Source organism: Podarcis pityusensis, assembly GCF_964106645.2.
Source record: "Podarcis pityusensis genome assembly, chromosome: 16".
Classification (NCBI taxonomy): Eukaryota; Metazoa; Chordata; class Lepidosauria; order Squamata; family Lacertidae; genus Podarcis; species Podarcis pityusensis.
The window spans coordinates 22,502,951-22,515,653 of record NC_138041.1 but is presented as its reverse complement, the minus strand read 5'-3'; the positions used below and the strand labels follow the sequence as shown (position 1 = coordinate 22,515,653).

Sequence of the window (12,703 nt, the reverse complement as noted above, 5' to 3'; positions counted from 1 at the left end):
TTGTATACTGAGAAAGGGCTCTTATCGTCTATACAGTGGTATCTCGGGTTATAGATGCTTCAGGTTACAGACGCTTCAGGTTACAGACTCCGCTAACCCGGAAATAGTACCTCGGGTTAAGAACTTTGCTTTAGGATGAGAACAAAAACTACGTGGCGGCAGCGTAAGGCCCCATTAGCTAAAGTGGTGCTTCAGGTTAAGAACAGTTTCAGGTTAAGAACGGACCTCCAGAATGAATTAAGTTCTTAACCCAAGGTACCACTGTACAGCCCAGGACCTCCATACACACTGCCCAGGTTTTGCACCCCAGGGAAGTCATGTTTGGCTTGACATCACCCCCGAAGGCACACTCCATTGTCTGAGACAGATGGATGCCAGCAACAGCAGCTTATCAATAGCCTTTTGGCAGATCTTAAGCCATTTTGCCTCTGGACCAACCACACTGATGTACAGGTGAAACTCGGAAAATTAGAATATCGTGGAAAAGTTCATTTATTTCAGTAATTCAGCTTAAAAGGTGAAACTAATATATGAGATAGACTCATGACATACAAAGCGAGATATGTCAAGCCTTTATTTGTTATAATTGTGACGATTATGGGGTACAGCTGATAAAAACCCCAAATTAACAATCTCAGAAAATTAGAATATTGTGAAAAGGTGGAGTAGCTATTCAATCCATAACACCTGCAATGGGTTCAGTAGGAAGCACAATCATGGGGAAGGCTGCTGACCTGACAGTTGTGCAGAAAGCCATCATTGAGACCCTCCATAAGGAGGGAAAGCCTCAAACAGTAATTGCAGAAGAAGTTGGATGTTCCCAAAGTGCTGTATCGAAGCACATTAATGGAAAGTTATGCAGAAGGGGAAAGTGTGGAAGAAAAAGGTGCACAAGCAGCAGGGATGACCACAGCCTGGAGAGGATTGTCAGGAAAAGACCATTCAAACGTGTTGGGGACTTTCACAAGGAGTGGCCTGAGGCTGGAGTTAGGGCTTCAAATGTCGTATTCCTCTTGTCAAGCCGCTCCTGAACAAGAAACGACGTCAGAAGTATCTTGCCTGGGCTAAAGGGAAAAAAAGAACTGGGCTGTTGCTCAGTGGTTCCAAATCCTCTTTTCTGATGAGAGCAACTTTTGCATCTCATTTGGAAACCAAGGACCCAGAGTCTGGAGGAAGAATGGGGAGGCACACAATGCCAGATGCTTGAAGTCCATTGTGAAGTTTCCAATGCCAGATGCTTGAAGTTCAGTGTGAAGTGTAGATTTGGGGATCCATGCCATCAGCTGGTGTTGGTCCACTGTGCTTCATTAAGTCCAGGGTCAACGCAGCCCTCTACCAGGAGATTTTGAAGAACTTCATGCTTCCTTCTGCAGACGAGCTTTATGGGGATGCTGACATCATTTTCCAGCAGAAATTGGCACCTGCCCACACTGCCAAAAGTACCAAAACCTGGTTCAGTGCCCATGGGATTACTGTGCTTGATTGGCCAGCAAACTCGCCTGACCTGAACCCCATAGAGAATCTATGGGGCATTGCCAAGAGAAAGATGAGAGACATGAGACCAAGCAATGCAGAAGAGCTGAAGGCTGCTATTGAAGCATCCTGGTCTTCCATAACACCTCAGCAGTGCCACAGGCTGATCGCATCCATGCCACGCCGCATTGAGGCAGTAATTGATGCAAAAGGGGCCCAAACCAAGTACTGAGTACATATGCATGCTTCTACTTCTCAGAGGTCCAATATTGCTCTATTTGCAAGCCTTGTTTTGCTGATTTGATTTAATATTCTAATTTTCTGAGATTGTTAATTTGGGGTTTTCATCAGCTGTATGCCATAATATCACAATTATAACAAATAAAGGCTTGACATATCTCGCTTTGCATGTCATGAGTCTATCTCATATATTAGTTTCATCTTTTAAGTTGAATTACTGAAATAAATGAACTTTTCCATGATATTCTAATTTTCTGAGTTTCACCTGTATAGCTGTCCTTACAGAGCACTGGTAGGAATGCCCAAACAATACTGTTAAATCTGTCTTTTTAAAATTATTGATCCATTATCCTAATTGCCACTCAGTGGTGATTTAGCCTCCTTGCCAGTTACGAACATAGGAAGCTGCCTTATTCTGAGTTAGATAATGGGTCCACCTAGCTTAGTTTTGTTTATACCAACTGGCAGTGGTCCTCCAAGATTTCAGAGGTGTCTCTCTCCTGTCCCTACCTGGAGAGGGTATGATTTAAACCTGGGACTTTCTGTATGCAAAGCAGATGCTCTCCCATGGAGCTATGGTCCTTTCCCCAAATATAAATTACCGTATTTTTTGCTCTATAAGACTCACTTTTTCCCTCCTAAAAAGTAAGGGGAAATGTGTGTGCGTCTTATGCAGGCTGCACAGCTATCCCAGGAGCCAGAACAGCAAGAGGGATTGCTGCTTTCACTGCACAGTGATCCATCTTGCTGTTCTGGCTTCTGGGATTCAGAATATTTTTTTTGTTGTTTTCCTCCTCCAAAAACTATGTGCATCTTATGGTCTGATGCGTCTTATAGAGCGAAAAATACGGTATTTCTTATATAAATATATTTATATTTCCCCAAATATAAGATAATTTCTTATATTTGCCATACACAGGGACACAACCAGATTTGTATTGGGGGAAGCTATGCAATGGCTCAATCTCCTTATTTTCAAGGACTCTGTCACCATCATCACTCAAGGGGACCTTTTCAGCACGTAGAACAGGAAGCATACAGATCTCTGTTTAAAGAGCCATTATAGCGCTGCCACCTGTTGGCTAAGGGAAGGAACTGCCAACTGCTGAGTTTTGGATGCAAAAGGCAGCTTTTGATATTTTAGTATGTGTGTGGGTTACTGGCTCTCCTGTATCCATGGAAACCAGCTGCCGTTCTGGGGCTGTACGAGTCCCAGTGTTTTTAATATTCATTCAGCAGCAAGGGGATTTTGTAATGCAGGACGTACTTATTCTGGTCGTCTATCTTGGAAGCCGCAGGTGTATTTTGCTGAAACGTGACCCGTGATATATCTTAAAATACAGATATATTAATTTAAACAAACCTATCCCTCTTTCCAGGCTCTGGGATGGTTCAAGACAGCAAACAGGTTTAGCTTTGATTCCAGTGCTGTTCCACATAGGGGAAGATCTGTAACTCAGGGATAGAGCACCTGCTTGGCATGCAGAAGGTCCCAAGTTCCCTCAAATCCTGCTTGCAGACTTTCTGTATGCATCTGGTTGGCCACTGTGTGAACAGGATGCTGGATTCAATGGGCCACTGGTCTTGTCCGGCAGAGTTCTGCTTTTATGAAGCAGAAGCTGCGTGGCCACCTATCAGAAATGCTATAACAGTGGAATTCCTGCATTGACTGGGGGGTTGGACTTGATTACCTTTGAGGATCTCTAGCATCTCTATGATTCTGTGAAATGCCATGTACAGTGGTACCTCAGGTTACAAACGCTTCAGGTTACAGACTCCGCTAACCCAGAAATAAGAAGTTAAGAACTTTACCGCAGGATGAGAACAGAAATCATATGCCGGCGTCAGTGGGAGGCCCCATTAGCTAAAGTGGTACCTCAGGTTAAGAATGGTTTCAGGTTAAGAATGGACCTCTGGAACGAATTAAGTTCGTAACCAGAGATAAAGGTAAAGGTAAAGGGGCCCCTGACCATTAGGTCCAGTCGTGGCCGACTCTGGGGTTGCGGCGCTCATCTCGCTTTATTGGCCGAGGGAGCCGGCGTACAGCTTCCGGGTCATGTGGCCAGCATGACTAAGCCACTTCTGGCGAACCAGAGCAGCACACGGAAATGCCATTTACCTTCCTGCCGGAGCGGTACATATTTATCTACTTGCACTTTGACGTGCTTTTGAACTGCTAGGTTGGCAGGAGCAGGGACCATGCAACGGGAGCTCACCCTGTCGTGGGGATTCGAACCGCCAACCTTCTGATCGGCAAGTCCTAGGCTCTGTGGTTTAACCCACAGCACCACCCACGTCCCACAACCAGAGGTACCACTGTATAATGATCACCTCCCCTGACTCCCTGGGCCACTTTTGTTAGCACAGTCCTTATAAAGGTCCCCAGCCTTCCTTCCCTCTCAGTCCTTCCGCTGTTCTGCTTCTGCGGTGTTTTGAACTCTTTTCAGCCAGATCAGTGGGTGGGTGGGAGAGGTCTTTCCAGGCAGCCTCATCCCCAATTTGTAGAGGGCCATCTGGTGCCTCAGGCTGCTTCCAGATTACCTGTTTATTGAGCACTCGTCCTGATTGGTTTGCAAGAAGATTTGACCACGGTAGCATTCATTCTGATTTGTTTGGTTAGCTGCCGTTATGTCAATGCAAGCGTTATCCCACATTTTCCAGGGCATTTCCTTGTCTCTTTCCTTATCACAAAAAGTCGGATCCTTTTGGGGGAAGAGGGTTTGTTGCTCAAGACCTCCCAGCAACAGGAATTGTGTGGCTTGAATTGGCTGGTGAATTGGCTGTGATTGGATACCACTCAAAAGTAGTGACAGCCTGGAAGCACCCTCAGTGTAACAGAGTATGCCATCTTTGTGGAAGGCAGGAAGCAGTGGCACAGCCAACGGGAGGCAGCAGAGGGGAGCATGATGTGCTAAAAGGGAGAAATGCGCCAGGTTTCCCTGTACAGTGGTACCTCAGGTTAAGTACTTAATTCGTTCTGGAGGTCCGTTCTTAACCTGAAACTGTTCTTAACCTGAAGCACCACTTTAGCTAATGGGGCCTTCCGCTGCCGCCGCACGATTTCTGTTCTCATCCTGAAGCAAAGTTCTTAACCCGAGGTACAATTTCTGGGTTAGCGGAGTCTGTAACCTGAAGCGTATGTAACCTGAAGTGTATGTAACCTGAAGCGTATGTAACCCGAGGTACCACTATACTATTGCAAGGGAGCATGGGACGCATGCCCATTTGGGGCTGAGCCTTATAAGCTTGCTGTCTACCATGTCAACTGAGTGTCAAGATGGCAGATTTTTGGGGGGGGGGTGGTCTATGCAGCAGTAGCAGCAGCTCAGCCCACCCAACCTAAGAAGAGCCTGCTGAATCAGGCCAGTATCTCATCCAGCATTCTGTTCTCACACTGGTGAACTAGACATCTACAGTAAGCCCAAAATCAGGACCTGAGTGCAACCAAAACTCTACCCACTTACCGTATTTTTTGCTCTATAAGACTCACTTTTTCCCTCCTAAAAAGTAAGAAACTACAACTAATCCAGAATGCGGCAGCTAGACTGGTGACTGGGGGCGGCCGCCGAGACCATATAACACCGGTCTTGAAAGACCTACATTGGCTCCCAGTACGTTTCCGAGCGCAATTCAAAGTGTTGGTGCTGACCTTTAAAGCCCTAAATGGCCTCGGCCCAGTATACCTGAAGGAGCGTCTCCACCCCCATCGTTCTGCCCGGACGCTGAGGTCCAGCGCCGAGGGCCTTCTGGCGGTTCCTTCATTGCAAGAAGCAAAGCTACAGGGAACCAGGCAGAGGGCCTTCTCGGTAGTGGCGCCCGCCCTTTGGAAAGCCCTTCCAGCAGATGTCAAAGCGATAAACCAACTACCTGACATTCAGAAGACATCTTAAGGCAGCCCTGTTCAGGGAAGTTTTTAACGTGTGATATTTTACTGTATTTTTGGTTTCTATGGAAGCCGCCCAGAGTGGCTGGGGAGGCCCAGCCAGATGGGCGGGGTATAAATAATAAATTATTATTATTATTATTATTATTATTATTATTATTATTGGAAATGTGTGTGCTTCTTATGGAGCGAATGCAGGCTGCGCAGCTATCCCAGAAGCCAGAACAGCAAGAGGGATCGCTGCTTTTGCCGCACAGCGATCCCTCTTGTTGTTCTGGCTTCTGAGATTCATAATATTTTTTTTCTTATGTTCCTCCTCCAAAAACTAGGTGCATCTTATGGTCTGGTGCGTCTTATAGAGCGAAAAATACGTATGTTTCTCAGCAGCTGGTATTCCAAGGCATACTGACACCCGACAGTGAAGGATAAAGATAGCCATTGTGCCAGCCTTTAGTAGCCTTCTCCTTTATGAATTTGTCTAATCTTCTTTTCAATCCACCCAAGTTGGTGGCCCTCGCTGCCTCTAGCGGGAGCTAAATCTATAGACTCAATGATTCGTTGTGTGAAAATGTCCTTCCTTTTGCTTGTCCCGAATCCTCTGAGGTTCCGCTTTGTTGAATGTCCTGAAGTTTTAGTGTTATGAGATAGAAAGAAAAGCATTTCTCTGTCCGTTTTCTCCACTCTTTCATCCTCTGACACTGGGCAGGATATGGGTCCATAATATTTAAATCCACTCTAAAATAGTCATATTTCTACAGGAATTAAATAACTGGGGAAGAGGGAGGTTTGCCTTAATTCAGGGTTTCCCAAACTTGGATCTCCAGCTGTTTTTGGAGTACGGTTCCCATAACTCCTGACCGCTGGTCCTGCTAGCTAGGGATGATGGGAATTGTAGTCACTTAATGTGGAGTTTTACATCGTACCATTAGAATCTGTATTTAAATGTTTTGTGATGGTAATGTTCGTGTAGGGGAAGCCAGATGTTGCCCTTCATATTTGATCTCTGTCTGTCTGTCTGTCTGTCTATCTATCTGTCTATTTCTTACTGCCAACTTCGGCTTCTAAGCAGTTTACGTGTATAAAAATTGATTACATAAGTGTGAATATATAAACCTCCCTAATTAAAGTACATTATAAAACAACCCCATTAAAGCATGCCGTAATTAAGTAAAAAAGTAAATTTTCTTACTTTTATGTCTTGATGTTTTCTTCTTTTTTTTTGTATTTAACTCTTCTATACTTACCTTTGTTGTACATTTGTATTTTAAAGCAATAAAGATTTACCATGAAGAAAAATAAATAAATACAAATAAAACATGCCGTAATTAAAATAGGAAGAGATCCAAGGGAAAATAGTCGTCACATCTTCAAAAGCTGGCAGAATGCCAGTTGGACTCCCAACTTCCACGAGACCCAGCCAGCATGACCAGTGGTTAGGGGTGATGGGAGTTGGCGTGCAATGACATCTGGAGGGCACCATATTGCCTCCCTCTGTGTTCACGCATGGACCGTCCTTTATTGTCTTTGAATTGCCACGTTGCTTGGGCTGTTTCCAAATCCAAAAAGCAAGCAATGGCAGAGGGTCTCCCGAGAAATGAATTTGACCGCCTTCTGCTTTTGCTTTTCAGGAAGAACGCTGTCGAAATGGAGCTAGCCAAATGCAAGATGGATATGATGTCACTGAATAGCCAGCTCTTGGATGCTATTCAGCAGAAGCTTAACCTTTCGCAGCAGCTGGAGGCGTGGCAGGTAAGAGGGAAATGGGAGTGTGGAGTAGCAGTACAGAGCCCTTCTCCCCAGCACCTATTCTCTTAAGTCAGAAATGCTTTGCGGATTCCACCAGAAGTCCCTTTTTTGTGCATTCATCCCGATTCACCTGCCTAAACCTTGCACAGTGGTGACATACATGCATGTGTTATTGAACTAGGCCTGATTTTCCTACTTCCCTGTGATCGACAGAAACCTCCCCCTGGTTGACCTTTTCCCACCCCAGTTCTCAACTTCTCCGTCTTCTCCTCTCTCTCTCTCTCTCTCTCTTCTCTCCTATGCTTCCAGTTTGCTTCCTCAGGCCTTTTTACAATATGGCTCCTTTGGTTTCTGATCTAGTGTGGCCTTTCTCAGTTCCCGTAACAACAGCTTTAGTCGTACACCCCTCCTGCCTTTAAGGTGAGCGCCCATCCACCTCTCTCCTTACCCACCTCATCCTGTTTCATCTCATCCCAGTTTAGTCTCACTACATCCTCCGGGGGGAAAGAATGCGAGCATCTCATAGGCACCCACAGAATCAACTTTGCGGGCACGTCGCTCTTCTCATCTTCCATGAGCATGTCACAGTTTCTCTCTCTCTCTTCTCAAAAGTACCTTTCTGAATTTGCTTGCCTGTCTTGTGGACTAGTGTCTCTCTTTTTTTAAAACACATGCTTTCCTTTCCAGAGCATGGACTTGTGGTAACATTGAAATATACTCGGAGTCAAGTGTGGATTTCATGCTCTTTATTCAGCTCATAGTAGTGAGGAATGAAAGTCCCCCCCCCCCCAAAAAAAATCTGCTTTATATACATTATTTACGCAATGGGCCGCACGTGATTGGCTAATTCCTGGATTCTCCTGTAGGCCAATCAGGTTGCGGATTCACGTCCACCTGGAGCTGGATTGGGTGGCTCCTGCAGACCAATCATACTGCTGCATTGTTCAAGGACCAATCAGACTGCTGCATTCTGGACCCTATTGTTCTAGGACCAATCAGGCTGCTGCATTTGAATCCTATCCAACTCAGTACATAACAAACATCTTGCATTATTATTATTATTCCAGCAGTTAGAATGCAGAAGCATAGATACCTTCAAAGGTGCATGTGTAGCATAGCCATAATGGCTAGTAGCCATTGATAGCCTTATCTAGTACTATTTTTCTAGAAAAAGAGGTGCCAGAACTCACCATGAACTCACCCTTGTTCTCTTAGAATGGCAATGGGGCCCACCTGAGATGCGCCGGAACTAAGCCCTGGCCTTATTCTCCTCTGCGAGGATATCTGATCCTCTTTTAAAGCCATCCAAGCTGGTGGCCATTCCTGCATCCTGCGCAAGGTCCCTAATTTAACTGTGCACTGTGTGAAGAAGGTCTTTTTTCAAAATCTGTCCTTGCCCAAAAGGCCCAAAGAGTCTAAAGAGGGTGGGGGAGTGCCATAGAATTAACTTGAAAATGAACTAAAAATTGTTCACGAATTCACATTCAGTTCACCTGGTAATTGTGGAAAAAACATAGTTTTTTCAAACTAATTCAGTAAACTTTGTTAAACCACACCAGTTCATTCCAATCACTGTTTAGAACTAAATCACTGAGCACATATAGTTCCAGGGTGGGGAGCTCTTGATTTCCATGCAGAAGGTCCCTGGTTCAGTCCCCTGGGATCTCTAGGTAGGGCTGGGAAAGCCCTATATCAGGCTTCCTCAACTTTGGCCCTCCAGTTGCTTTTGGCCTACAACTCCCATGATCCCTACCTCGCAGGACCAGTGGTCAGGGATGATGGGAACTTTAGTCTCAAAAACATCTGGAGGGCCGAGGTTGAGGAAGCCTGCCCTATATCCTAGAGAGCTGCTGCCAGTCAGTGTTGATAATATTGAGCTTCATGGACCAATGATGATTTTTCCTCCAAAGACCTCTAAGTGGTGCATATGGCTCTTCCCTTTAACATCATCTTCTTACAACAACCCTGTGAGGTAGGTTAGGCTGAGGGACTTGATCAGTGGTGGAGGAAGAGGAGTGCGGGGGGAGCGCACTGCCCCCGGCAGCACGATCCTGGTAGGGTGCCATTGCGGCTGCCCTCCCCCCACTTGTGCTGGGCACCAGGCCGCCACAGGCACGTGCCACACCCCCAGGACGCCTGTCATGCCCCCGGGATGTGCGCCAGCCCCACCCCCACCTGCACTCTGCCCCCCTCCCCAGTGCCAGAGCATGAAGCTTCGCCACTGACTGTGATTGGCCTGGGGTCAGCCAGTGAGCTTTGTGGCAGAGAGGCATTTACTAATAATTATTGGGACGCGGGTGGCGCTGTGGGTTAAACCACAGAGCCTAGGACTTGCTGATCAGAAGGTCGGCGGTTTGAATCCCTGTGACGGGGTGAGCTCCCATTGCTCTGTCCTAGCTCCTGCCAACCTAGCAGTTTGAAAGCACGTCAAAGTGCAAGTAGATAAATAGGTACCACTCCGGTGGGAAGGTAAACAGCGTTTCCGTGCGCTGCTCTGGTTCGCCAGAAGCGGCTTAGTCATGCTGGCCACATGACCCGGAAGCTGTACGCCGGCTCCCTCGGCCAATAAAGTGAGATGAATGCCGCAACCCCAGAGTCGTCCGCGACTGGACCTAATGGTCAGGGGTCCCTTTACCTTTACCTCCCTGGTCCCAGTTTAACACCCTAACCACTACACCGCCACTGGCGCTGTAGAGCATATTGCTCTGCTGGCGGAGAGATGCATGTTGTTTTGTTTTGGCCCCATGTGCCCCTCTCCCCAGCAAGATGACTCATAATCACAAGCTGAAAACATTGTATAATAAGAACGTGGAATGGAGAACTTCAAACCGCTCCCTGTCTTCCTGTTTAGATCAGCCCTTTATTCACAGCCATGACGACAGGGATCTTTACTTTCAGTGTAAAGGCCAAAGCAAACGGGTCAAGCATCTGCTTTGCATGCAGAAGCTCCCAGGTTTCAATCCCCAGCATCTCCAGGTAAGGCTGGGATAGACTCCTGCCGGAATCCCTGGAGAGCTGCTGCCCATTGCTGCTTATATGAGCACTGGCCTGTAGCTCAGTGGGAGAGCAGGTAGGGATGGAAAAAGCCCCGCTCTCTGAAACCGTGGAAAGAGACGGAGGTCAGTACTGAGCCAGATGGACCAGTGATCCGACTTGGTGTCAGGGGTCCCGTTTCCTCGCCTGAAACGAAATGGGAACATGCTGTACTGCAGCCTTACTTAGCTGGGTTGCTTGGCAGTGGCTACAAAATGGAGGCGATGGCAGGTTCCAGCAAGACCTTGTGTGCTCTGCAAGATGTCACCGGAAGCCAGCACTGCTTCTTGGCCAGCGGAGGTGGCAGAGCATACATGGGGTCTCTGCTTCTTTAGTTTCTGCTGCCTGAGGCAGCTGCATCACCCCACCTCACGGGTGGTCCGCCGTGCTTCGTATATCTCTATCGCTGTGCACCCCTTCCTACAAGCAGCCCCTCCAGTCTCTTCCATTTGAATTTCCCGTCTCCTCTTTCTCTCCCCAGCTTGTCGTGCCTTCTCCAGCCCTCACTTCTGACTTGATTGCTCAATAGAAGTTAGAATAGCCAGGCCTCTGCTCCCGTGACCAAAACAACTTGCTTTAAAGGAGGGATGGGGAATCTGTGACCCTCCAGGGCAGGGGTCAGCAAACTTTTTCAGCAGGGGGCCAGTCCACTGTCCCTCAGACCTTGTGGGGGGGCAGACTATATTTTGAAGAAAAAAATGAACGAATTCCTATGCCCCACAAATAACCCAGAGATGCATTTTAAATAAAAGGACACATTCTACTCATATAAAAACATGCTGATTCCTGGACTGTCCACGAGCCGGATTTAGAAGGTGATTGGACTGGATCCGGCCCCTGGACTTTAGTTTGCCTACCCATGCTCCAGAGGCATACCTTTCAAGTGACCCGGAAAAAAGGGGCATCTCATTTTCTCATGCGCTCCTGCCTCAAAAAAAGCCCTTTTTTGGAGAGTGAGCCAGGCGCAGGTCCCATGACTCTCCTGGGAGCACGTACCGGAAGATGCATGTCTTGGTTTTGCATCGGAAAAAGTTGGAAGGAATGCAGAGGTTGTTGGACTCCCAACTTCCATCATCACCAGCCGGCATCAGGGATGATAGGAGTTGTAGTCCCACAACCTTGGGAGGTCCACAGGTTCCACATCCCTGCTGTTGAAGCCTGAAGTATCTTTTGTGTGTGTTCTTTTTTAAAAAATAAATCACTTCCATTATTCTTTGGGGGGCAAGGGTATTCTAGAAATGAACCCTTCCTTGGCATGCTGTTTGAAATTGCTAGGCCAAAGGGGATTTGCATATACAGTGGTACCTCTGGATGCGTGTGAATGGGATCCGTTCCTGAGCCCCATTCGCATCCTGAAGCCCACGCAGCCCACGTCTGTGCGTGCACGGGTCACAATTCACCACTTCCGTGCATGTGCATGACATCATTTTGAGTGTCTGCGCATGCTCGAGTGGCAAAACCCGGCAGTAACGCGTTCCATTACTTCCGGGTTGCCGCAGAGCTCAACCCAAAGCTACTTCAACCCGAGGTATGACTGTAGATCAGGGGTTAGCAACCTAAGACCCATGGGTCACAGGTGGCCCATGGGGGTTGTTTAACCGGCCCATGAGCCGCCCCCAAACTGAACCACCCGCTTAGTGAGTCCCCGCGCGCTACGCTAAACCAGTGCAGCGCGGCATGCGGACTCGCTTCTGTGGCACCGGAAATCACATCTGCGCAGACGCTGGAAATTGTGGGTGCACTTGCTCACACGCACAATCCAGCCATGGAGGGATCTCCGCTGGAGTGAACCGGCCCAGACCTGGTAAACCTTGCCGATCCCTGATATAGATGATAGCCAATTCGCTGCTTACCAGACATGTAAAACAGTGGTGGCTGGTGCCCTTTGAGACTGGTGGAGCAGCAGGCAGGGAGCCCGACAGTAGGTGGCGCCAGAGCCAATGACGGACAGAACCAACAAGTTCTAGGTTTGTTCCCATCCTCGTCCCTGCTGAGTTCTACAAGGACAACAAAGAGACTGAGGAGGAAGAAGCTGCTAGCAGGCAAAGACATCCCCTGGAGTGGGTGCAAGTAAGAAGGCAGGCTGGCAGGTGAGGGCTGGCAAAGGGCAGGCTGAGATTGGTGGGATAATGCCCTGGTCGGCCTAATGGACCAGCCTCTCTGCTGATGTAAGATGAGGCCTCAGAGCTAGGTGACTGGCTATGTCTGTTTTACTGATGCTGGCCGCGATATGGTAGGAGTGAAGTGTGTGTGTTTGCGCATGAGTGCACACACGTCTTTGCTGTGTCCATGTGCATTTGATGGTTGTTCCTAGCAACCGAGCCCTTG

The 12,703-nt window shown here is 47.6% G+C and overlaps 1 protein-coding gene across 6 annotated transcripts in view; it reads left to right on the top strand.

Annotated features, from left to right (window-relative positions):
• BICDL1 (BICD family like cargo adaptor 1) overlaps nucleotides 1–12,703 on the top strand; it is an 81,061-nt gene that overhangs the window by 59,821 nt on the left and 8,537 nt on the right. For 5 of the 6 annotated variants that reach the window (XM_080986302.1, XM_080986298.1, XM_080986299.1 and 2 more), the window contains one exon: nucleotides 7,225–7,345. In XM_080986302.1, the coding sequence (XP_080842428.1) occupies nucleotides 7,225–7,345 (121 nt within the window). Of the gene's footprint in view, nucleotides 1–7,224; nucleotides 7,346–7,651; nucleotides 7,763–12,703 lie in introns of all 6 variants that reach the window. The other variant, XR_013980590.1, reaches the window with a different exon arrangement.